The sequence below is a fragment of the Erinaceus europaeus genome, chromosome 12 (genome assembly GCF_950295315.1).
Source record: "Erinaceus europaeus chromosome 12, mEriEur2.1, whole genome shotgun sequence".
NCBI lineage: Eukaryota > Metazoa > Chordata > Mammalia > Eulipotyphla > Erinaceidae > Erinaceus > Erinaceus europaeus.
The window spans coordinates 73,266,765-73,292,781 of record NC_080173.1 but is presented as its reverse complement, the minus strand read 5'-3'; the positions used below and the strand labels follow the sequence as shown (position 1 = coordinate 73,292,781).

The 26,017-nt window shown below is 43.0% G+C and overlaps 2 protein-coding genes across 3 annotated transcripts in view; one reads left to right on the top strand and one right to left on the bottom strand.

Annotated features, from left to right (window-relative positions):
• Window positions 1-3,599, bottom strand: part of C12H17orf75 (chromosome 12 C17orf75 homolog) — a 28,326-nt gene extending 24,727 nt beyond the window's left edge. The window contains exons 1-2 of the mRNA XM_060203976.1: window positions 3,407-3,599; window positions 2,358-2,438 (exon numbers count right to left, since the gene is read on the bottom strand). Coding sequence (XP_060059959.1) covers window positions 2,358-2,438; window positions 3,407-3,546 — 221 coding nt within the window. The 5' untranslated portion in view covers window positions 3,547-3,599. The remainder of the gene's footprint in view (window positions 1-2,357; window positions 2,439-3,406) is intronic.
• Window positions 3,600-18,179: 14,580 nt separating this feature from the next.
• On the top strand, window positions 18,180-25,550 carry LOC132542001 (BUB3-interacting and GLEBS motif-containing protein ZNF207-like). 2 transcript variants are annotated; one of them, XM_060203975.1, is made up of 6 exons: window positions 18,180-18,493; window positions 19,919-20,045; window positions 23,069-23,207; window positions 24,661-24,828; window positions 24,948-25,023; window positions 25,473-25,550. In XM_060203975.1, exons 1-6 carry the CDS (start codon window positions 18,195-18,197, stop codon window positions 25,522-25,524), a joined length of 861 nt encoding a protein of 286 aa, XP_060059958.1. In that variant the 5' UTR covers window positions 18,180-18,194; the 3' UTR covers window positions 25,525-25,550. The 2 variants fall into 2 exon arrangements, with proteins under 2 accessions (XP_060059958.1, XP_060059957.1); XM_060203974.1 differs by having other exon boundaries at window positions 24,658-24,828; window positions 25,473-25,549.
• The last annotated feature ends 467 nt before the right edge of the window (window positions 25,551-26,017 follow it).

Sequence of the window (26,017 nt, the reverse complement as noted above, 5' to 3'; positions counted from 1 at the left end):
CAGGAGCGGTGGATTCATGGTGCAGGCACTGAGCCACAGCAATAACCCTGGAGGCAAAAAAAAAAAAAAAATAGAATATAAACTGAGACTATATTGGGGCTGAGGACAGCTCACCCAACAGAGTGCAAGCAGGTCTGAAGGTGTCTATCTTTCTCTCCCCCTCTCTGTCTTCCCTCCTCTCTCAATTTCTCTCTGTCCTATCCAGCAACAACAACAACAATAATGGAAAAAGGATGGCCACCAGGAACAGTAGACTCATTGTGCAGGCGCCAACTCTGGAGGTATAAAAAAATGTGTGTGTGTGTGTGTGTGTGTGTGTGTGTGTGTGTGTGTGTGTGTGTTGGACATGAAAGCACAAGGGCCCAAGTTCAATCCCCAGGAATGCATGTGCCAGAGTGATGCTCTGGTTCTCTCTCCTCTTTCTTGTGTTAATAAATCTATTTTTTAACCCCTGGTATCTTGGGATTGTTACATTCAAGAGTGTCCAACAGAGGAGCCATGAGAGAGTTTTTAGTGGCCTGATTGGTAGTGCAGAGGGTAAAGTGTCTGACTGGTAAGTTTGAGGCCCTGAGTTCGATCCGTGGCATCACATGTGCTAGTGATGCTCTGATTCTCTCTCTCTCTCCCTCCCTCCCTCCAGGGTTACCTCTGGGCCTCAGTGCCAACACTATGAATCTACTGCTTCTGGTGGCCATTTTTTTCCATTTTATTGGCTAGGACAGAGAGAAATTGAGAGAGGAGGGGGAAATAGAGAGGGAGACGGTAGGGTCGGGTAGTGATGCACCTGGTTAAGTGCACATGTCATGATGTGCAAGGACCTAGTTGTTTCCGTAGTGTAGTGGTTATCACGTTCACCTCACACAATGTGCAAGGACCCAGGTTCAAGCCCCTGACCCGCACCTGTAGAGGGAAAGCTTCTCAAGTGCTGAAGGTGTCTCTCTGTCTCTCCCTCCCCTTTCTTCTTAATTTCTGGCTATCTCTATACAATCAATAAATAAAGATAATTAAAAAAATTTTAAGAGAGAAAGATAGACACCTGCAGACTTGCCTCATCGCTTATGAAGTATTCCCCCCTGCAAGTGGGGAACCAGGGAGCTCAAACCCGGGTCCTTGCACAGGTCCTGCACTTTGTACCATGTGCACTTAGCCAGGTGTGCCCATCCCCCAATGCTCTAATTCTCTCACTTATAAAAAAATAAATAGTACTTAAATGGAAGTAAAGAGGATTTAAAATTACTTAAATATCCACTTGATGGTGAATATTTTACTGCAGTTCTAATCATGAAACTCAGAATCACTGTCACTGACTAGTCACCAGAGGCACAATCATTGTTTGGATCTGCCCCCACCTCGAATGAATGAGCTAATGAAAAAATCAAGAATGAGGTTCCTAGAAGGGCTTATGGAAAGCTGAGGGGAAGTAAGGTTCTCATTAGCATCTACAGTTAGAATATACAGTAAAGGGGGTCGGGTGGTAACGCAGCGGGTTAAGTGCACATGGCGCAAAGTGCAGGGACCAGCTTAAGAATCCTAGTTCGAGCCCCTGGCTCCCCACCTCCGGGGGTGGGGGGTCACTTCATGAGCGGTGAAGCAGGTCTGCAAGTGTCTATCTTTCTCTCCCTCTCTGTCTTCCCCTCCTCTCTCCATTTCTCTCTGTCTTATCCAACAACAAACGACATCAACAATAGCAATAATAACCACAACAAGGGCAACAAAAGGGGGAAAAATGGCCTCTAGTAGCAGTGGATTCATGGTGGAGGCACTGAGCCCCAGCAATAACCCTGAAGGCAAAAAAAAAGGGGGGACAGGGAGTCAGGCAGTTGCGTAGCGTATTAAGTGCAGGTGGTGCAAAGCGCAAGGACCGGGTAAGAATCCCATTTCAAGCCCCCGACTCCCCACCTGCAGGGGAGTTGCTTCACAAGCAGTGAAGCAGGTCTGCATGTGTCTATCTTTCTCTCCCCCTCTGTCTTCCCCTCCTCTCTCCATTTCTCTCTGTCCTATCCAATAACAACAACAGCAACAACAATAACAATAATAACTGTAACAATAAAACAACAAGGGCAGCAAAAGGGGATAGATAAATAAATAAATAAATAAAAACAAGGAGACAAGTGGTGGCGCACCTGGTTAAGCACTCACATTAAAGTGAGCAAGGGCTCAAGTTCAAGTCCCTGGTCCCCACCTGCAGCAGTAGAGCTTCACAAATAGTGAATCAGGGCTGTAGGTGTCTCTCTCTCTCTCTCTCTCTACCTTCCCCTCCCCTTTCAGTTTCTGTCTCTAAGCAATAGTAAATAAACAAAAAGATATATATAAAAAAAAAAAAAGATAAACACACATTATTGTCACAATGATGTTACCTGAAGTCATCACCAGAGGGAGTTTCTGCATTTGGGCCACTTGAGTTTCCGTCATCACTGTCCCCTCGCTGCTGGGCCAGTCTGCACACCACAAAAGCAATACAGGTATCAGATTAGGGCTCATACTCAAACAGATTATGGGGATCCCACAAGCAGGGATTGGGGGTCAACAGTCAACAGAAACCAATGCAAGGCAGATATGGATGGGCATATCCATATCTGTCTGTCCTCCTGATGTGGGAAACCCCCAAAACAGTGTTGCCAGGTCCATTCCTCTCCAGGTCACCCAAAGGGTAAAGGCAAGAATGAATGAAATATACAGAAGAATCCAGGAAATGTCCTCATGCGGTGGCTAGAGTATTGGACATGGAAAGAAGTTCTGGGCTTTCTCCCTGGCATTGCATATGTTTGAATCATGTTCTGATACTTCCTCTTTCTCTCCCTCTCTCTCTCTCTGTTATAAATGAATAATTTTGTTTTACTTTGCTTGTTTAAACCCAGACTTTAGGTGGTGGGTGGTGGCGCACCTGGTTGAGTTTACATGTCACATGAGCAATGACCCAGGTTCGAGACCCCTGGTCCCCACCTGCAGGGGGAAAGCATTGTTGCAGGTCTGTCTCCCTATCTCCCCCGACCCTCTCGATTTCTGGCTGTCTCTATCCAATAAATAGATCATATCTTAATTAAATAGATAAATAAAACTCATAAACCCAGACTATACAGAAATGGGGGGGGTCAAAAAAAGGCTACAGGGACAGTGATGATCAAAGTGTGGAGGTGAGGTGGGTGGAGGCAAGTCTGGGCTGAGAGGTGACTTGGTTGCACTTGGCGACACTGCGTTCAACAAGGTGCTGGGATTGAGACGAATGTCACAGAAGAAGGACAGATGTCTGGACAGGCTGGAGGGGGACACAATAGTCTAGAATGGGGACCGGAACAAGCGGCGTGAAGAGGAAGGAGGAGGCCCCAGGTCCGAGATCTTGATGGGGAAGGGAGGCGAGCGCAGGGGACGCGGCCCAGGAGGGGACCCCAAGCGGCCGGCGCTGCACCTGCTTCCGCGGTAGCTGTAGACACAGTAGTGGCTGCTGGCGGGCGGCTCGAGTCTCCGCTCCTCGGCAGAGCCGCCCTCCTCGCTGCTCTCTAGCTCCTTCTCATCCCCATCCAACGACTCCTGCAAGGAGGGGAGCATTGCAGCGGCCTCCGAGCTGCCGGGTGTTACCGCCAAACCACTCCCCTATTGCTGGACAGTCCTCGGTGTCTGGGTCCGTCTGACTGGCAGACCTCACCCACTTTAGTTCCTGGTTTTTCCAGCTTCTCGGACCGGAAGTTGACAAATAAAGGCTTTATTTTATTTTATTTTTTTTTCTATTCTCTCAGGAACTAAACGAGCTTTCTATATTATCTTTCCTGGAAAAAAAAAAGTGGCGTAGAGGCAGGCGGTGGCGCAGCTGGTTAAGTGCGCATGTTGTCATGCTTCGGGATTCTGGTTCAAGCCCCTGGTCCCCACCTGCAGGGGGAAAGGTTCACAAGTGGTGAGGCAGTACTGCAGGTGTCTCTCTGTCTCTCCTTCTCTATCCACTGTCCCCTATCAATTTCTCTGTGTCCTATCATATTAAATAAATAGTTTTAAATAAGACTTATGAAAGAAACAACTTTGTGGTCCAGGAGATGGAGCAGTGGATAAAGCACTGAACTCTCAAGCATGAGGTTCTGAGTTTGATCCTGGGCAGCACATGTACCAGAGTGATGTTTGGTTCTTTCTCTTTTCCCTCCTCTCTCTCTCATAAAATGTTTTTAGGTGGGGGAGATAGCATAATGGTTAGGCAAACAGATTCTCATGCCTGAGGCTCCGACGTCCCAGGTTCAATCTCCTGCATCACCATAAGCCAGAGCTGGGTAGTGCTCTGAGGTTTCTCTCTACATCTCTCTCAAAAATAAAATAAATAAAATATTTTTTAATTTTTTAATTTTAAATAAAATGTTCTTTTAAAAAGAAACAACGTTTAAATGTTCTCTTTTTACTCCTTTTCTTTCTCTGTCTACAACCTGCTGAAAAAATTGCATAGAGGGTGGGATTCACATGCAGTAGGTTTTGGGTTTGAATGGTGCTCTGGCTTCTCTAAGGTAGAAATCTCTATTTCACATGAAGTACATAGAAATAAATCTTCAAAGGACCGGTGTAAGGATCCCAGTTTGAGCCCCCAGCTCCCCACCCGCAGGGGAGTCACTTCACAGGCAGTGAAGCATGTCTGCAGATGTCTGTCTTTCTCTCCCCCTCTATCTTCCCCTCCTCTCTCCATTTCTCTCTGTCTTATCTAACAATGATGACATCAATAACAACAATAATAACTACAACAACAATAAAAAAACAAGGGCAACAAAAGGGAAAATAAATAAATATTTTAAAATGTATTAAAGTGGGCCGGGAGGTGGCGCAGTGATAAAGCTTTGGACTCTCAAGCATGAGGTCCCGAGTTTGATCCCCGGCAGCACATGTGCCAGAGTGATGTTTGGTTCTTTCTATCTCCTCCTATATTTCTCATAAATAAATAAAATATTTTTAAAATGTATTTAAAAAAAAATATATATATATATATATATATATATATATCCTCCAGAATTATTGCTGGGACTCAGTGCCTGCACTATGAATTCATTGCTCCTGTGTTGTATGCTTTACATTCCTGGAAGCTTTTTTTTTCTCTTTTGTTGTTCTTGTTGTTTATCCTTGTTGTTATTATTGTTGTTGGGTAGGACAGAGAGAAATTGAGAGAAGACAGGTAGACAGAGAGGGGGAGAGAAAGATAGACACTTGCAGATCTGCTTCCCCTGCAGGTGGGGAGCCGGGGGCTTGAACTGGGATCCTTAATGCCAGTCCTTGTGCTTTGTGCCATGTGCATTTAACCTACTGCGCTACCACCTGGCCCCTAGTGTGTGTGCTGTTATGCCATGTATGTAACCCAGGTTTGATCCTAGCTCCCAATACATTGAAGGAAGTTTGAGTGGTGTGGTCTTTTCCACTCATTCTCTATCTGCCATTTGGTCTCTATCTTTAAAAATAAAGGGGGGTGGCTGGGTGGTGTCACACCTAGTAGTAACACATGTTACTATGCGCAAGAACCTGAGTTCAATACCTGGTCTTCACCTGCAGGTGGAAAGCTTGAGGAATGGTGAAGCAATGCTGCTGGTATGTCCTCCTCTCTATTCCCCCCTCCCTTTTAATTACTCTCTGTCTCTATAAAAACAACAACAAATAAACCACGTACACACACACACACACACACACACACCTATACACTGTGTTGCCCAAAGTCAAAGCACAAATGAGGGGGGTTGGAGCTAGGTGGTGACACACCTTATTACAAGAACACACATTATTATGCCCCAGTCCCCACCTGCAGGTTGGAAGCTTCACGAATGGTGAAGAAGTGCTACAGGTGTCTCTCTCTCACCTCTCGCTCTCTCAGCAGTTATGAATGCTATTTTATTGCCATGTATTGCTTTACTTTAACCAAAACTCTGGCTTATGGTGGGATGGAACTTATGGAACATAAGCATTTTTTCTTTATTATTTTTTTTAGATGGAGTTGATTACGAGAACCACTTTTTTTTTTTTGCCTCCAGGCTTATTGCTGGGGCTCGGTGCCTGCACCATGAATCCACTGCTCCTGGAGCCCATTTTCCCCCTTTTGTTGCCCTTGTTGTGATAGCCTTGTTGTGGTTATTATTGTTGTTGTTGATATCATTCATTGTTGGATAGGACAGAAAGAAATGGGGAAAGGAGGGGATGACAGAGAGCAGGAAAGAAAGACACCTGCAGACCTGCTTCACCTGTGAAACAACTCCCCTGCAGGTAGGGAGCCGGGGACTCAAACCGGGATCCTTACACTGGTCCTTGCTTTTTGTGCCACATGCACTTAACCTGTTGTGCTACCGCCCAACCCCCCTTTTAATTTTTTATTTATATTTATTTATTGGATAGAGACAGTCAGAAATCTAGAGGGAAGGGTGTTAGTGAGGGAGAGAGACAAAGAGACACCTGCAACACTGCTTTACCACTTGCAAAGCTTTCCCCCTACAGGTGGGGACCAGGGGCTCAAACCTGGGTCCTTGCACATTGTAACATGTGCATTCAACCGGTTGTGCCACCAGCCGGCCCCAACATAAGCCTTTTTGCATAACCATTATGCTATCTCCTTCACACAACCGAAACATTTTATTCATGTTTTTGTTGCCGCTTCGAGTCTTTTTCTCTCTTTTGCCTCCAGGGTTGTCATTTCATTGGAGCTCCGTACTTGCACTAGGAATCCACTGCTCCTGGTGGCTATTTTTCTTCCCCATAGTTATTGCTGTTATTTTTGTTGCTGTTGTTGTTGCTGAATAGGACAGAGAGAAATTGAGAGAGGAGGGGAAGACAGAAAGGGAGAGAAAGATAGACACCTGCAGACCTGCTTCACCACTTACAAAGTGACCCCCCCCCTGCAGGTGGGGAGCCAGGGGCTTGAACTGGGATCCTTGAGCTGGTCCTTGAACTTTGTACTATGTGCGCTTAACCCAATGCGCTACCACCACCAGGCCCCCCCTTTAGGAGCTTTATAATTTGGGGAGTCAGGCGGTAACGCACTGGGTTAAATGCATGTGGTACAAAGCGCAAGGACCAGCGTAAGAATCTCGGTTTCAGCCTCCCCCCCCCATCTGTAGGGGAGTCGCTTCACTGGTGGTGAACAGGCCTACAGGTATCTCTCTTTCTCTCCCCCCTCTGTCTTCCCCTCCTCTCTCCATTTCTCTCTGTCCTATCTAACAATGATGATATCAATCACTACAACAATAAAACAACAAGGGTAACAAAAGGGAATAAATATTAAAGAAAAAAGCTTTTTAATTTGATATAGTCCCATTTGTTCAAGCTTGTTTATTTTTCCTTTGCCCATGGGGCAAAATCCCCAAATTTGCATTTAATGTTTATGTCATGAAATATGTCACTAATTTTTTTTTTTTTTCTGCACCAGAGCACTGCTCAGCTCTGGCTTATGGTGATGTGGGGGGCTGAACCTGGGACCTGGGATCCTCAGGCATGAAATTTGGTTTCCAAAACCATTATGTTACCTCCCCCACGCTCACTGATAAATTCTTCTATGTATTTTATAGTTTCAAGTCTAATATCTAGATGTTCAATCTATTTTGAGCTAATATTGGTGCATGGTTGTTGTAAATAATATCCAATTAAAATTACTTATCAAGGCAAAAAATTAGGAGTTGAAGCAAGGCATGTATTCTTTTGCAAAAGGGTGTGCCACCAACAGTGGCAGCAGTGTGCCCCCCTCAGCCTTTTCCCAACTTTTGTATCTGATGCAGAACTATCTCCTCCTCCCCTGGGCTGGGCTTCAGAGCTCACAATCTCCCCAAACAAGGAAAAGAGGAAGAGAGTCTGAGGGTCTCTGCTGGAGAAATAGCAAGCACTGCAAGGAGCTGACCTAAAGAATACAAAATTACAAGACAACAAATAACCCCATCCAAAAATGGGGGGAGGACATGGACAGAATATTCACCACAGAAGAGATCCAAAAGGCCGAGAAACACATGAAAAAATGCTCCAAGTCTCTGATTGTCAGAGAAATGCAAATCAAGACAACAATGAGATACCACTTCACTCCTGTGAGAATGACATATATCAGAAAAGGTAACAGCAGCAAATGCTGGAGAGGGTGTGGGGTCAAAGGAACCCTCCTACACTGCTGGTGGGAATGTCAATTGGTCCAACCTCTGTGGAGAACAGTCTGGAGAACTCTCCGAAGGCTAGAAATGGACCTACCCTATGACCCTGCAATTCCCCTCCTGGGGATATATCCTAAGGAACCCAACGCATCCATCCAAAAAGATCTGTGTACACATATGTTCTTGGCGGCACAATTTGTAATAGCCAAAACCTGGAAGCAACCCAGGTGTCCAACAACAGATGAGTGGCTGAGCAAGTTGTGGTATATATACACAATGGAATACTACTCAACTATAAAAAATGGTGACTTCACCGTTTTCAGCCGATCTTGGATGGACCTTGAAAAAATCATGTTGAGTGAAATAAGTCAGAAACAGAAGGATGAATATGGGATGATCTCACTCTCAGGCCGAAGTTGAAAAACAAGATTAGAAAAGAAAACACAAGTCGAACCTGAAATGGAATTGGAGTATTACACCAAAGTAAAAGACTCTGGGGTGGGTGGGTGGGTGGGTGGGGAGAATACAGGTCCATGAAAAATGATGAATTAAATAGTGGGGGTTGTATTGTTAAATGGGAATCTGGGGAATGTTATGCATGTGAAAAAAAAAAAAAAGAAGTAGAAACGCAAAGCAGAAATTGACTGAGTTTGGAGTATGGCACCAAAGTAAGAAAACAGAAGTACACTAGAGTTTGCAGTGAGTACCTCCCTAATACTTCCTCTCCACTTTTCCAAGCTTTGGGTCCAGGATTGCTCAACAATTTGTTTGGCTTTGTATGTTAACTCTCTTTTCAGTCACCAGGTTCCAGATGCCATCAGGATGCTGGCCAGACTTCCCTGGATTGAAGACCCCACCAATGTGTCCTGGAGCTCAGCTTCCCCAGAACCCCACCCTACTAGGGAAAGAGAGAGGCAGACTGGGAGTATGGACCGACCAGTCAACGCCCATGTTCAGCGGGGAAGCAATTACAGAAGCCAGACCTTCCACCTTCTGCAACCCTCAATGACCCTGAGTCCATGCTCCCAGAGGGATAGAGAATAGGAAAGCTATCAGGGGAGGGGGTGGGATATGGAGATTGGGCGGTGGGAATTGTGTGGAGTTGTACCCCTCCTACCCTATGGTTTTGTTAATTAATCCTTTCTTAAATAAAAAAATAAAAAATAATAAAAAAAAAAAGAAAAAGGAACTGATTTCTGGATTTCAATTTCTTCTAACTTAGTGTTTGCATAGAGGAATGCCACTGACTTTTGAATGTTAATTTTGTAGCCTGACACCTTACTGTATTGCCTGATGATTTCCAAAAGCTTCTTGCTGGATTCCTTAGGTTTTACCATGTATACTATCATGTCATCTGCAAATAAGAAGAGTTTGACTTCTTTTCTTCCAATCTGTATGCCTTTAATTCCTTGCTCCTGCCTGATTGCTATGGCAAGAACTTCCAACACTATGTTGAATAGTAATGGTGATAGTGGGCAGCCCTGTCTAGTACCTGATCTGAGGGGAAATGCTTCCAGTTTTTCACCATTGAGTATGATGTTGGCTGTAGGTTTGCTATATATAGACTCCACTATCTTCAGGAATTTCCCATCTATTCCCATTTTTGTAGTGTTTTGATCATAAAGGGATGTTGTATTTTGTCAAAGGCTTTCTCTGCATCTATTGATATGACCATGTGGTTTTTGGTCTTGCTTTTGTTGATGTGGTGGATCACATTGATTGATTTACGTATATTAAACCAACCTTGCATGCCTGGGATAAACCCCACCTGGTCATGATGAACAATCTTTTTGATATACTGCTGTATCCGGTTGGCTAGAATTTTGTTCAATATTTTAGCATCTATGTTCATCAGAGATATTGGTCTGTAGTTTTCTTTTTTGGTTGTGTCCCTGTCTGCTTTTGGTATCTGGCTTCATAGAAGCTGGCAGGGAGTATTCCAGTGTCTTCAATCTTCTGGAAGACTTTTAAAAGTAGAGGTATTAGTTCTTCTTTGGAAGTTTTGTAGAATTCATTTGTAAAACCATCTGGTCCAGGACTTTTATTTTTGGGAAGATTTTTGATAACTGTTTCAATTTCATTAGCTGTGATGGGCCTGTTCATGTTATCCACTTCCTCTTTACTTAGTTTTGGAAGTTGGTAGGTATCTAGGAAATCATTCATTTCTTCCAGGTTCTCTAGCTTGGTGGCATATAGTTGTTCATAGAAGCCTCGCATGATATGTTGAATTTCTGCGGTGTCTGTTGTGATATCTCCTCTTTCATTTACTATCCGATTTATATGGGTCTTCTCCCTTTTTTGTTTTGTGAGTCTGGCTAAAGGTTTGTTGATTTTGTTTACTCTTTCAAAGAACCAACATTTACTTTCATTGATCTTTTGTATGGTTTTCCTATTCTCAATGTTATTTATTCTGCCCTAACTTTAGTGATTTCTGTCCTTCTGGTTGCTTTAGGATTCCTTTGTTGTTCTTCTTCTAGGTCTTTAAGATGTGCAATCAGGCTGTTTATTTGTGCCTTTTCTTGTTTCCTAATGTGTGCTTGTATAGCTATCAACTTCCCTCTTAGGACTGCTTTAGCTGTGTCCCAAATATTTTGATAGCTTGTGTCTTCATTTTCATTGAACTCTCGAAACATTTTGATTTCTTCCTTGATTTCCTCTTTGACCCAGAAGTTGTTAAGAAGTGTACTGTTGAGCTTCCACATTTTGGGACTGTTACTAATCTTTTGTTGATTGTTAAGTGTTAGTTTAATTCCACTGTGGTCTGAGAAGATGCTTGGGGTGATTTCAATGCTCTTGAATTGGCTGATGCTGTCTTTGTGGCCTAACATATGGTCTATCCTTGAGAATGATCCATGTGGATTTGAGTAAAATGTGTATTCCAGTTTCTTGGGATGAATGACTCTGAAAATATCCAATAGTTCTAGTTTATCTATCTCTTCATTTAGCTCCCTTATGTCTTTACTGATTTTCTGCCTGGATGATCTGTCAAGTTGAGATAGTGGGGTGTTGAAGTCCCCTACTATGATTGTGTTACTGTTAATATATTGCTGTAGCTCTTTCAGTAGAAGTTTGATGTATTTAGATGGCTTCTCATTGGGTGCATAGATATTAATAATTGTTAAGTCCTCTTGATTGACTGATCCTCTGAGCATTAAGTAGTGTCCATTCCTATCTTTTTTAATCTTATCTATTTTAAAGTCTATCATGTCAGATATGAGAATAGCTGTTCCTGCCCTTTTTTGTGGGCCATTGGCTTGTCTGATAGTTTTCCATCCTTTCACTTTAAGTCTGTGTTTGTCTTGTTGAGTTAGGTGAGTTTCCTGTAGACAACATATTGTTGGGTTGTGTTTTCTGATCCATCTTCCTACTCTGTGTCTTTTAATAGGTGAATTCAGGCCATTGACATTTATTGATATCAAAGATTGAAGTTATTTTAACGCCATTCTTGTAGAGTTTTAGAGTGTTCTGATATATGTCCTATTTGTGGTGGTCTGGTTGTTTATAGGAGACCTTTCAGAACTTCTTTCAGGGCAGGCTTGGTGATGGTTGCTTCCTTCAACTGTTGCTTGTCTGAGAAGGTTTTGATGCTTCCATCTAGTCTGAATGACAATCTAGCAGGATATAGTATTCTTGGCTGAAAGCCTTTCTCATTGAGCACTCTATAGATATCTTGCCATTCTCTTCTGGCCTGTAGTGTTTGTATGGAGAAGTCTGCTGCTAATCTTATGGGTTTTCCTTTGTAGGTGACTCTTTGTTTTTCTCTTGCAGCCTTGAGGATCCTTTCTTTATCCTTATTCCTTTCCATTCTAAGTATGACATGTCTTGGTGTATTTAGGTCTGGGTTAATTCTGTTAGGGACCCTCTGGGCTTCTTGAATCTTTATGTCTTTGGTGTTGTCTAGACTAGAGAAATTTTCAGCTATTATGGCCTGGAGAATGCTTTCTTCCTCTCCTTCTCTTTCTTCCTCTGGTAAGCCAATAATGCGTATATTGTTTCTTTTGAAGTCATCCCATAGGACTCTGTTGTTGTTTTCAGCATCTCTTAATCTCTTTTTGAGATCTCTTACTTCTTTTTTAGTTGTCTCTAATTCATCCTCAATCTTGCTAATTCTGTCTTCAGCCTCATTGATTCTATTCTCTCTGCCCTCTACTGCTTTCTGGAGTTCATCTATTTTGTTGCCCTGCTCTGATACTGTTTTAGCTTGTTCAGCTAGTTGCCTCCTTAGCTCAGCGATTTCAGCTTTCAGCTCTCTAATAACCATGAGATAATTAGAATTTTCTTCCATATTCTCATTTGTTGTTCCTGCATTTCTGATTACAATTTTTTCAAATTCTTTACTCGCTCCTGTTATTATTTCCTTAGCTAATGTTTGGATGTTGAACTTGTTGTTTTGTGCTTCACCCTCTGGAGGACTTTTAGCTGGACTCTTGTCCTGGTTCGAGTCTCCAATATTTTTTCTTGTTGTTTTAACCATTTTATATATTATGTTATGAGTTCCCTTTATCAGTATTTTTCAAATTATTGATCACTATTGCCTGGATTGACTTGTGTCTAAGTAATTTAATTAAAGGGTTCACAGTGGTGGAAGTTAACAGTTTTTTCAATCCCTGAGTTGGAGCTCAGTGGTGTAAAAGCCTCTTTTTTTTCTTCCCTGTAGGCTATGGGAGCCTGAGGGCTTTTAAACTATCAATAGGCTTCTTAGCTTAATCACTGACTCCTGACCAAGAGATAAAGCAGGGTGTGGCAGAGATAATCCAGTGGTTATGCAAAGAGACTTTCACAGCCCCTCAGCTATGCCACCGAGGTATAGGTCTTCTCCTGAGTTTCCCGGTTAGATCTCTGTCCCCTGGTGTCCCTTCCTGTCGCTGCTCCAGATTCTGAGGGTAGTAGCAATGGAGACTCAGAGTTGTACTTAGTGAGTCTCTGGGGAGTCCTTTCCTCCCTTCAGCTGTCCCCTTGTTGTGGAGCAGACTGGAGATGGTGTCTCCACTGATAAATTGTTGAACTGTTAGCAGCCACTTAATCTCTCCTTAGGCCCCTCTCTCCTCTCTGTCACCAGCCACATGTGTTTGTACTCATGGGTGATTTACTGGGTTCCTGTGGTCATTCTAGTCCTGTCTTGTTTCGGTCCTGGGTGGTCTCCTTAGGTATTCCTAGTTGATCCAGGAGAGGAGAGGAGAGGAGAGAAAGTGATCTGCTGCTCGTAGCTCCGCCTCCGGAAGTCCCTTTTCTTTATTTTTAATTAATTTATTTTTGCCTCCAGGTTTTTAAAATTTTTTAATTATTTATTTTCCCTTCTGTTGCTCTAGTTACTGTATTGTTGTTGTAGTTATTATTGTGTTGTTGATGTCATAGTTGTTGGATAGGACCGAGAGAAATGGAGAGGAGGGGAAGATAGAGAGGGGGAGAGAAAGATGGAAACCTGCAGACCTGCTTCACCGCCTGTGAGGCAACTCCCCTGCAGGTGGGGAGCCAGGGGCCTGAACCGGGTCCTTGAGCTTTGTGCCACCTGCGCTACCGCCCAACTCCTGCCTCCAGGTTTATCACTGGGACTTGGAGTCAGCACTAGAATCCACTGCACCCTGCAGCCATTCCCCCACTCCCATTTTTTTATTGGATAGAACAGAGATAAATTGAGTGGGGAGAGGGAGGGAGAGGGATAGAAACCTGTAGACCTGCTTTACTTTTTGTGAAGTGTCCCCACTGCAGGTATGTGTGTGGGGGGCTCAAACCAGATCATTGCGTCTCTTTTTTAAATTTTTTTTATTTAAGAAAGGATTAATTAACAAAACCATAGGATAGAAGGGGTACAATTCCACACAATTCCCACCACCCAATCTCCATATCCCACCCCCTCCCCTGATAGCTTTCCCATTCTCTATCTCTCTGGGAGCATGGACCCAGGGTCATTGTGGGTTGCAGAAGGTGGAAGGTCTGGCTTCTGTAAATGCTTCCCGCTGAACATGGGTGTTGACTGGTCGGTCCATACTCCCAGTCTGCCTCTCTCTTTCCCTAGTAGGATGGGTCTCTGGGGAAGCGGAGCTCCAGGACACATTGGTGGGGTTTTCAGTCCAGGGAAGCCTGGCCGGCATCCTGATGACATCTGGAACCTGGTGACTGAAAAGAGAGTTAATAGGAAGCCAAACAAATTGTTGAGCAATCATGGACCCAAAGCTTGGAATAGTGGAGAGGAAGTGTTAGGGGGATACTCACTGCAAACTCTAGTGTACTTCTGCTTTCAGGTATATATTTTGCAGTAGTTCACGGATAAGTGTGAACAGCGTGAGTCTCTTTTGCATACTACTATCTGTGCTTTACCCAGTGTGCCCTTTAGTTTTTTTTATTATTATCTTTATTTATTTGCTAGAGACACCCAGATATTGAAAAAGAAAGAGGAGATACAGAGGAAAAGAGACAGAGAGACACCTGCAGCCTTGTTTTACCACTTGGGAAGCTTTTCACCTGTAGGTGGGGATGGGGGCTTGAACCCGAGTCCTTGCACATTGTAACATTTGTGTTCAACCAGATGTGCCATCACCCAGTCCCCTCCTTTTCTTTCTAGTTAGAGACAGAAAAGGCAAAGAAGCAGAGTGAGAGAGACCACAAGCGGAAGCTTCCATCAACATGGTGGTGGCTGGACTCAAACATAGGTCCAGCACCTGGCAAAGCAGAGTAATTTCGAAGTGAGCTATTTAACCACACCCTACCTTTCTTTAAATATAACAAGGACCTATATTCCTTTTTTTAAAATTTAATATTAATTAAAGTATTACATGCTCTGATATATTTGGTGCCTGGGGGATCTGATTCATGCACCTGTCCTCTACCTGAGTGAGTCTGGCCTCTTTAAGCCAGAACTTAAAGAGGCTAACAATGGCACCTACCTTACAAGACTGTCAGACAAGGAATGTAAAACTTGTGGTCCCGGAGGTGGCGTAATGGATAAAGCACTGGACTCTCAAGCAAGAGGTCACTAGTTGAATCCCCAGCAGCACATGTACCATAGTGATATCTGGTTCTTTCTCTCTCTCCTCCTATCTTTCTCATTAATACATAAATAATCTTAAAAAAGGGGAGCCCAGGCCAGGCAGTGGTGCACCTGGTTAAGCGCTCACATTACAGTGTTCAGGGACCCAGGTTCAAGTCCCTGGTCCCCACCTGCAGGGGGGAAAGCTTCACAAGTGGTGAAGCAGGACTGTCGGTATCTCTCTTCCTATCTCCCCTTCCTCTCTCAATTTCTCTGTCTTTATACAATAATAAAGAAATAAATTTAAAAAAAGATATCTCTCTTTAAAACAAAAAAATGTAAAACTTAAAACCATGATGCCTGGTATGCAGTAAGTGTTCATAACATCTTTCCCCTCCCCTTTTATTGTTTTATTGTTATTAGTTGTAGAGTCTGGGCCTCAGATGTGCTCAAATTTTTTTTTAAAGATTTTATTTATTTGTTTATGAGAAACACAAGAGGAGAGAAAGAGCCAGACATCACTCTGGTACATGTGAAGCTGGGGATTGAACTCAGGACCTCATGCTTGAGAGTGCAATGCTTTACCCACTGCGCCACCTCCCAGACCACCAGTTTTTTTTTAAGTATTTTATTTATTATTGAGAGAGATACAGAGAGAGAAAGACACAGAGAAACACCAAAGCAGTGCTCAGCTCTGATTTATGGTGGTGTGGGGGATTAAACCTGGGACTTCAGAGCCTCAGGCATGACAGTTTCTTTGCATAACCACTATGCTATCTACCTTCCCCCCCAGATGTGCTCAATTTTCCCTCTCCAGACTGCTTTTTCATTAAGATGGACTGAGCCCAGGAAAGGAATAAGCCCCACAGCACCAGCACTTTCTCCAGTGTCATAACACTTCCCATATTGTGATGGATTTGAACCTAGGCCACAGAGCAAGGCATATACCCTCCTCATGTGTCTTTCTGCACACACCCTTTTTATTTTTTTTTTCTTCACTGCTCTGAGCCAACTTTTTCAGATAGAAAGATCAGACACCACAGGCACTGAAGCTACTAGTGGGATCAGGCTCCAACTTGGGTCACACACAGAAGTGCACTATCAAAATGAGCTAGCTACTTGGGAGGGAAAAGGAATTTACTTTGGGACTTCGGAGCCTCAAGCATGAAAGTCTTTTGCATAACCTACCACTTTACTTTCTATTTTTATTTTACTTAGTTCTCAGGGTCTGCAACAATGAAAACATCTAGAGTTGTCAATAAGGTATTTAAAAAATTACTTAGAAGGGCTGGGGAGACAGCATAATGGTTATGCAAAAGCCTTTCAAGCCTGAGGCTCTGAGGTCCCAGGTTCAATCCCCAGCCCCCACCATAAGCCAGAACTGAGCAGTGTTCTGGTGTCTCTCTCTCCCTCTGTATCTACACTTTCTCATTAAAATAATAAAAAAACCTAAATACAATATTAAAAAATAATACTTAGAAGGTTGAGCTGGGGAAAAAGCTGGTTATGCAAAAGACTTTCATGTCTGAGGCACTAAAGTCCTAGGTTCAATCTCCAGCACCCCAAGCCAGAGTTAAGTGATGCTCTGGCCATTGTCTCTCATTAAAGTAAAATAAAAAGTTTTCGTTTCAAATTTAGACACAGAAAAAAAAACCCATCACCTGCCCTGACCTATCCTCCCTCTCGTGGGCATCTCCCCCCCGCCCCCAGGAAACTTTCTTGACACCCAATAGCCCCCAAAGCCATCAGGGAAGGTCTCTCTGCTCTGAGGTCCTGTTATTCCCCCCCATCACTGCGCAGACAACCACTGCGCTATTTATTTCATCTGTCAATTTGTATATAAGGCAGAGACTGCAATTTAGCACGCAAACACACAGCACTAACACTTAATAAAAATTTTTTTTTAAGATTTTATTTATTAATGAGAAAGGAGGAGGAAGAACCAGACATCACTCTAGTCCATGCACTGCCGGGGACTGAATTCAAGATCTCATGCCCTCATGCTCAAGCTTGAGTCCAGTGCTTTATCCACTGCGCCACCTCCCCGACCACATAAAGTGTTTGTACATGCTTTTTTTTAAAAAATATTTTTTTTATTTATTCATGAGAAAGATAGGAGAAAGAACCAGATATTACTCTGGTACATGTGCTGCCGGGGATTGAACCCAAGACCTCATGCTTGAGAGTCCAATGCTTTGTCCACTGCGCCACCTACCGGACCACTGTACATGCTTTTTAAAAAAAATTATTTATCCTTTACCAGAGCACTGCTCAGCTCCGGTTCATTGTGGTGCAAAGTATTGACCCTGGGTGCTTGGAGCCTCAGGCATGAGAGTCTCTTTGTATAACCATTATGCCATCAACCCCCGCCCACTAGTACAATTTGTTAAGGGATTGATTATGCAGGACAATGAAACAAACATGGAGCATTTCCCCAGTTTTTCTTTATTTGCATCCCAGTCTTAATTATGCTCGAAACTCTTTTTTCTTTCCTCCCCTCCTCTCTTCTTTTTTTTTTTTTTTCCTCCAGGGTTATTGCTGGGCTCGGTGCCTGCACCATGAATCCACCGCTCCTGGAGGCCATTTTTCCCCCTTTTCGTTGCCCTAGTTGTTGCAGCCTCGTTGCGGTTATTATTGCCATTGTTGACGTTGCTTTGTTGTTGGATAGGACAGAGAGAAATGGAGAGAGGAGGGGAAGACAGAGAGAGAGGGGAAAGACAGACACCTGCAGACCTGCTTCACCGCCTGTGAAGCGACTCCCCTGCAGGTGGGGAGCCGGGGGCTCGAACCGCGATCCTTACGCCGGTCCCTGCGCTTTGCGCCACGTCTCTCCTCCCCTCCCCCCCTCCCCTCCCCTCCCCTCCCCTCCCCTCCCCTCCCCTCCCCTCCCCTCCCCTCCCCTCCCCTCCCCTCCCCTCCCCTCCTCTCTTCTCTTCTCTTCTCTTCTCTTCTCTTCTCTTCTCTTCTCTTCTCTTCTCTTCTCTTCTCTTCTCTTCTCTTCTCTTCTCTTCTCTTCTCTTCTCTTCTTTTCTTTTCTTTTCTTTTCTTTTCACATTTGCAGTGCCTCAGAGTCCCTGGGTCAGACTCTTACAAAGTAAACCCGGAAGGACATACTCGGACAGCTAACTGGAGGCCAGCTCGCTTAAACACACAAGATGGCAGCCGGCGTCCCTATTCTCCGCCCACTTAGGGCGGGGGCGGCGGCGGCTTCGTCATGTGACTCTTTCCGCTTTATCTCCGCCCCTGGTCGCGGTGCCTGCCGGGAGGTAGAGCGCCGAACGGGAGCGTCGGCCATTTTGTGCCTGTTTCCTGTGGGACGCGGCGGTGGCAGTTGGTTCGGAAGAGTGAGCGATTTGCCCCCTCGGTCCTGTTGGTTTTTCGTCTCTCATTTCTCTGGTCAGCAGAGCGTAACCATGGGTCGTAAGAAGAAGAAGCAGCTGAAGCCGTGGTGCTGGTATCCTTTGCCGGGTTTGAAGTCGGAGGTCGAGCGGCGGCGCGGGTTGGGGTTGGGACGCCGAGGCCTGGCTGTGGTCTATGGCGGCGTGTGGCGCGTGAGGGCTCCGGCTAGTGGCTTGGTGACGAGGGGAAGCGGGGCGGGGGAGGGGCTCTCGGGAACTAGGGGAGACCCTGCGGTGGGGAAGCTTCGGCTGCTGTTGTGGAGACCCGGGAGCAGGTCGCTGTGGTGCGAGCTCTGAGGCCTTGCCGGAGCCCCGTGTCCCCCGAGGACGCCCTCTTGTTCGGGTGACGAGCCGACAGGCGCTTTCTTCCGGTCTCTTGAGGGAGTTTTGTGGGGGGGGGGGGTTGGGGACGAGCTTCCGGAGTCTGTGGGCCCCTGGAGCTGTTTAATTGTATTATTTTCCGGCGGGGGCGGAGGGAAGACTTGGCGAGTCTCACCGACCGGAGCCTTAATTCTCGGGCGCTCTCTCGAGAAGGGTGGGGTTTCTTTACCTAGTTTTGTAGGAGTTCGAAAACAAACAAAAAAATTTAAAAGTGGCCTTTAATTTTTTTTTTTGTTTACGCTTTTTAGAAGCGTTCGTCAACTACGTAAAAAAATAAGCGTATTTGTCGACCGACCTGTTACAGAACTATATAAAATAGTTGAAAATTTGGGGGATTTTTTTTTTTTTTGTAGTTTGCTTTTTAAGGAAAATCTGCACAGAGATAAAGATCTCCAGTTTTATAAATGTAACTTCCGAGTTTAAATATGTATTTTCTTGGGGCAACCAATTCCGAGTGGATTACTCCCAATTTGGACTGTTCAATTCAAAAATGTCGATTTTAACTCAGTGTGACCTAATAGATTCCAAATACAGATATTTTAGTATTCTAAATAGTGCATCTTTTTACTGTTTCCGTTATTTTTTTTTTTATCGAATAGGTTTCTATTTTGTAGTTATCTTGGCACAAACTAAATTTATGGGTTTTTCTCCCCCTTTACATTTAACTCTTAAGGCCACATTTGTAAGTGTTGAACAAAAGGGAAGCTAATTTCACACAAACTGTTCAATATAGGATTTGGTAAAACTACTTATAGGCAATCACTGAGATGTGCTTGTTTAGGTGTGGTGAGGTTGTGGGGTTCCAGGAGATGGAAAATAGTAAATTTTTTTTTTTTTAAACACTAGAGCCCTGCTCAGCTCTGGCTTTGTGGTGTGCGGGAGGATTGCACTTGCTATCTACCCCTGGAAATATTAAATTCTATGTGTGATTCTTAATGATAGCATAGGTAATGAACATCAAAATGAAGTCTAATAATCTTTTTGGTTTTAGCTGTTTCTGTATTTTACAACGTTGATCCTGCTTTCTTTTCATGTGACTTTTTCTTATAGACCGTGTCCTCTGTGTGTGTTTTGTTTGGTACCTTAACAATATTCATCAGGTATTGTAACAGAGATTTTGATGATGAGAAGATCCTTATACAGCACCAAAAAGCAAAACATTTTAAATGTCACATATGTCATAAGAAATTATACACAGGACCTGGCTTAGCTATTCATTGCATGCAGGTAATGGTTTGTCTTTTGTATTTAAATTTTGAAACATGAATTTTGCTATAACAACTGTAGATGGGGTTTGTGGTTTTTTTTTTTTTTTTTTTTTGGTAATACAAATAATCATATCAACTTGGGAAAAAAGTCTTTAATAGGCAACTTCACTTACGTTTAATTTATGTATTTATTCCCTTTTGTCGCCCTTACTATTTCATTGTAATTATTGTTACTGATGTCATCGTGTTGGATAGGACAGAGAATGGAGAGGGGAGGGGGAGAGGAAAAACAGGCAACTGCAGACCTGCTTCACCGCCTGTGAAGCTACCCCCTGCAGGTGCCGGTCCTTGGCGCTTTGTGCCACTTGCGCCTAACTGCTGTGCCCAACTCCCTTCACTTAACATTTAAAGAGTTTTTGTTTATCTTTGAATTTATTAGCTATATATTTGATTCTAGGCTAGAGTGATAATTAGATTGGCCTCTCTAAGTATCTCCTTGGCACTTGAGCAAGAGAACAAGGATCTGTTATTTAAATTTTGTGGGCAGTCTGATCAGTTCTATCTAATCCTGTTAAGACTAATGTGTAGTCATCTGTCTTGACTCACTGCTGTATATAGCCTGAGGTCAGGCTATTTCACCATACTCTGTGGACCATTTCTGAAGTGGTAACGTTTGATTAATGTATTTTCTTTTTTGGAGATTTTATTTACTGATGAGAAAGAACCAGACATCATTGGTACATGTGCTGCCAGGGATTGAACTTGGGACCTCATGCTTGAGAGTCCTATGCTTTATCCACTGCCCCACCTCCTGGACCACCTGTTGTTGTTTTTCACTTGTCTGTATTTTAGTTTGCAATGTTTAAAATGTTTTATTTTTATTTATCTTCCCTTTTGTTGCCCTTGTTTTCTTGTAGCTATTACTGTTTTGATATTGTTATTGATGTTGTCGTTGTTGGATAGGACAGAGAGAAATGAAGCTAGGAGGGGGAGAGAAAGACAGACACCTGCAGACCTGCTTCACCACTTGTGAAGCGACTCCCCTGCCGGGGCCTCGAACCAGGATCCTTACTCCGGTCCCTGTGCTTTGCACCACGTGCACTTAAACCGCTGCACTACTGCCTGATCCCCTTAAAATGTTTTTAATGAGAGCTTCTCAGCTCTGGCTTATAGTAATGCTAAGGATTGGACCTTAGGCCTCGACTTCGGGTATGTTAAGATTGTGCTTGCTCACGGAGCTGTTTTTCCCCAGCTATATATATATATATATATATATATATATATATATGTTTAAATATTTTATTTATTTATGAGAAATGATAGAGCCAGACATCACTCTGGTACGTGTGCTGTTGGGGATTGAACTCAGGACCTCATGCTTGAGAGGCCAATACCTTATCCACTGCACCACTTCCCGGACCACCCAAATTATATTTTTTAAGCTCTGTTACATTATATAGTACCTTTAGGTTTTACTCAGCATTTTTTATCCAGTGTTAGAGCTGCTTGATTTTTGCTTAATTGCACCCTAAGGAAATGTAAGATGTGAAAATTCCTGTCTGTTGGAAACTACATGCTATCTCCAGGCCAGAGTTAATTTTATTTATTTTTTTTTAGTTAACTTGTTTGCATTTTTTGAAAAAGCTTTAGGAAACATTGGGTGATTAAGCCATGTGTTGATCTAGACAGAGAACTCACTGAGTCAGTGATTTTTTTAACCTATATGTGTTATTTATTTATTTTTTAATTTTTATTATCTTTATTTATTGGATAGAGAAAGCCAGAAATCAAGAGGGAAGGGGCTATAGAGAGGGAGAGAGACAGACACCTGCAGCCGTGCTTCACCACTTGAAAGCTTTCCCTCTGCAAGTGGGGACTGGTGGCTTGAACCCTGGACCTTGCGCACTGTAATGTGTGTGCTTAACCAGGTGCGCCACCACCCAGCCCCCTATACGTGTTATTTCTTATAAGAGTACTACTCGGCTCTGGTTTATAGTAGTGAACCTGGAACCTAGGAGCCTCAATCATGAAAGTCTAGATAGAAGGTGAGTGGTAGAGAGGTAGAGACACGGCACTCCAGTTGTTTCCACATTCGCGACATTCCTGTGCCTGGGGTTTCCATGTTGTAGCCAGGGGCTCAAACTCAGGTATTTGTAATTGGTAAATAAAGGGTGTGGTCTACCAGCTTGTAACTGGTAAATAAAGGGTGTGGTCCACCCTTTCGAGCTTTCTCCTGGCCCAAGTGCTATACTTGTGAGACTTCTTTCCTGCATGTGGGAGACCAAGCAACTGAACTCAGTTGTGGTAATATGTACTGTGCCGCATGCACTGTAATTAATGGACCTTACTTACTAGCTTCTTCTTCCCTTCTTAGCTCCCCCCCCAATTACTCTTCAAAAGACAAGCCTAAGTTGGGAGAGCAAGTCTCTTACAGACACCTAAACAATGGTCATGGGGAGATAAGGGAGTGTACTTTTTTTTTTTTTTTTTTTTTTGCATAAAAGATACTGTATTTCAATATGCAACATTTATACAAACAGAAATCAAACACCACAGGAAACTAATGGCAGGAGCATAACATTCTTTTTGTATTGCATTAGGAATGATTAAACTTCTTAATCATAAATGAACTGTTGGGAGTGTACATTTTTTGTGAACAATTATTGCTGTTAACCATTAACACCCCTCACCCATAAAGTGTACATTTTTTTTTTTATTTTTTTTTTATTGTTGCAGTTATTATTGTTGTTGTCGTTGTTGGATAGGACAGAGAGAAATGGAGACAGGAGGGGAAGACAGAGAGGAGGAGAGAAAGATAGACACCTGCAGACCTGCTTCACCGCCTGTGAAGCGACTCCCCTGCAGGTGGGGAGCCGGGGGCTCGAACCGGGATCCTTATGCCGGTCCTTGCGCTTTGCGCCACCTGCGCTTAACCCGCTGCGCTACAGCCTGACTCCCCAAGTGTACATGTTTTTTAAAAAGCCTTAGGAAGAAGATTTTTTAGCCTAATGGAAGAGGTTTCTTGTTTTGTTTCAATGTTAGGTGCATAAAGAGACAATAGATGCTGTACCAAATGCAATACCTGGGAGAACAGACATAGAGTTGGAAATATATGGTATGGAAGGTATTCCAGAAAAAGACATGGATGAAAGAAGACGACTTCTTGAACAGAAAACACAAGGTAAATATTAAGCTTTTTAAATTTTATTACTTATTTTTTTATATTTATTTTCCCTTTTGTTGCCTTTGTTTTTTATTGTTGTAGTTATTGATGTTGTCATTGTTGGATAGGACAGAAAGGAGGGGAAGATGGGGAGAGAAAGACACTTGCAGACCTGCTTCACCGCCTGTGAAGCGACTCCCCTGCAGGTGGGGAGCCGGGGGCTTGAACTGGGATCCTTACACCGGGTCCTTGCACTTCACACCATGTGTGCTTAACCTTTTGCACTACAGTCGGACTCCCAATTGTATTATTAAGTAGTGGTTTATGAGATTATAAGATTACAAGGGCTTTTTTAAAAGTATTTATCTGGGCGGGGGAGACATAATTGTTATGCAAACAGACTCATGCTTGAGGCTCCTAAGTCCCAGGTTCAACAGCCCCCACCACCACCACCATAAGCCTGAGTTGAGCAGTGCTCTGGTGTTTCTCTCCCCCCCATCTCTGCATCAAAAAATTAATTAAAAAAATTAAAAGTATCCCCCCCCCCCGGCTCCCCACCTGCAGGGGAGTCGCCTCACAAGCATTGAAGTAGATGTGCAGGTGTCTTTCTCTCTCCCTTCCCCTCCGCTCTCCATTTCTCTGTGTCCTATCCAACAACAATGACATCGTAACAAAAATAAATTTTAAAAAATATTTATTCCCTTTTGTTGCCCTTGTTTTTTTATTGTTGTAGTTGTTATTGATGTCATGTTGGATAGGACAGAGAGGAGGGGAAGACAGGGAGAGAAAGATAAGACACCTGCACTCCTGCTTCACCACTTGTGAAGTGAATCCCCTGCAGGTGGGGAGCTGGGGGATCGAATTGGGATCCTTGTGCCGGTCCTTACGCCTTACACCACTTGCTTAACCCACTGCGCTACCACCTGACTCCCTTAGGGTCCTTGTTTTATTAGAATTCTTTGTGTGTGTGTGTGTGTGTGTGTGTGTGTGTGTGTGTGTGTGTGTGATATACATGATTTGCAATAAATACAGTTGTTGGTACTTCTGTAAAATTTTTGTTTTCTTTAAAAACTCATCCCCTGAAAAGGTCCTCCTCCATCATGCATTAAGACCTGCAAGTGTTTGTCCCCCCCCCCTTTTTTTTCTTTTTATATATTTATGAACTAGAGAGGGAGGGGAGAGAGCCAGAGCATTACTCTGACACATGCCATGCTAGGATTCCAACTCAAGACTTAATACTGAGCGTTCATTGCTTTATCCACTTTATTCATTGCCATCTCCCAGACCATTGTCTGTTCTTTCTTTGTAAGATTTATTTATTACATATGAGAGTTATGAATAAGACAGAAAGGAATCAGAGTGCACTGGGGATTGAACCAAGGACCTCAGGTAGACAAGCCAGTCTAATTTTTAAACTTTTAATTTCTTAGTCTATGAGGAAAATTAATTAAAACTTTTTTTTTTTTAGCAGAGAGTCAAAAAAAGAAGCAACAAGATGATTCTGATGAGTATGATGATGATGACTCTGCAGCTTCAACTTCATTTCAACCACAGCCTGTTCAACCTCAGCAAGGGTATATCCCTCCAATGGCACAACCAGGACTACCCCCAGTTCCAGGGGCACCAGGAATGCCTCCAGGTTGTTAATATATGGGATTTTTTTACATTGTGCTATCTCCCTAACCCAGAAATAATAGATTCTTAACTGTAGTACTTTAATATTCACTTATGCGTTTCTCTTGTTGAAATTTTTTGTAGGTATACCTCCATTAATGCCAGGTGTTCCTCCTTTGATGCCAGGAATGCCACCAGTTATGCCAGGAATGCCACCTGGGTAAGAACTTTTATTGGCTTGTGAGTTTATGCTTAGTAATGGTCTTTAAAATTAAATGCTGTTTTACCTTTTTCTTTCTAATATAATGGGCTGTATAAATCATAATAATAATTGTAAATTTTGAGGAATATAAATTTGCCTCTGAAGCAAATAGATTTTTGGGCCTTAGGGTGTATATAGGCAGTCACTTGCTTTAGTTACATCTGATGTAATTGAAATGATTATAAATTTGAATTTCTAATATTCACAACTCTTCAAAACACTATAGTTGTGACAAGAAGCAAACTCTGTAAATGATTTATGAGATCATCAAGAACTAAAATGAGTATGAGGTGCTCATGCCCATCACTTTTACTTAAATATTGTTGGATGTCAGAGGTATACAATACACTTTCCCACTGTATTTTGAAATCACAGTTAGATTTTGATTTTGTCATACATTTTCACAGATTGCATCATCAGAGAAAATACACCCAGTCATTTTGCGGTGAAAACATGTAAGCATCTCATTCATAATGTAATTCAGGAGGTATAATCATAATGTCATTTTTTTGTGTGTGTTTAATGGTTATCTATTCAGTTGAGTCTAGTCTTCCCAACTAAAACTTAGAAGATTTACAAGTTGATTGACAGGTCTTTTAGTAGAGAGAAATAAAACAACTGTGAGGGAATATAGTAGTAAATCCAAGTATAGACATATTTTCTGGGCAGGGTTAGATAGCATAATGGTTGCAAACAGACTCCCATGCCTGAGGCTTTAAAGTCCCAGGTTCAATGTTCAATCCCCTATACCACCATAAACTAGAGCTGACCAGTGAGTGCTCTGGGGGAAAAAAAAAATCTAATAAAAGTCTTAAATAGCATAATAGAGACTCACATGCCTGAGGCTCCAAAGTACAGGTTCAATCTCCCACACCACTATAAGCTGGAGCTTAGCAGTGTTCTGATTAAAAAAAAAAAGTAAATGTTCTAAATCAAGTATTACTGAATTGGA

Bases quoted from the DNA above. Each gene is read 5' to 3' on its own strand.
- LOC132542001 (XM_060203974.1), top strand. From the start codon at position 18,195: ATGGCAGCCGGCGTCCCTATTCTCCGCCCACTTAGGGCGGGGGCGGCG. The intron at 18,494-19,918 runs GTATCCTTTGCC...AATATTCATCAG, and splicing joins CAGCTGAAGCCGTGGTGCTG to GTATTGTAACAGAGATTTTG. The intron at 20,046-23,068 runs GTAATGGTTTGT...TTTCAATGTTAG, and splicing joins TAGCTATTCATTGCATGCAG to GTGCATAAAGAGACAATAGA.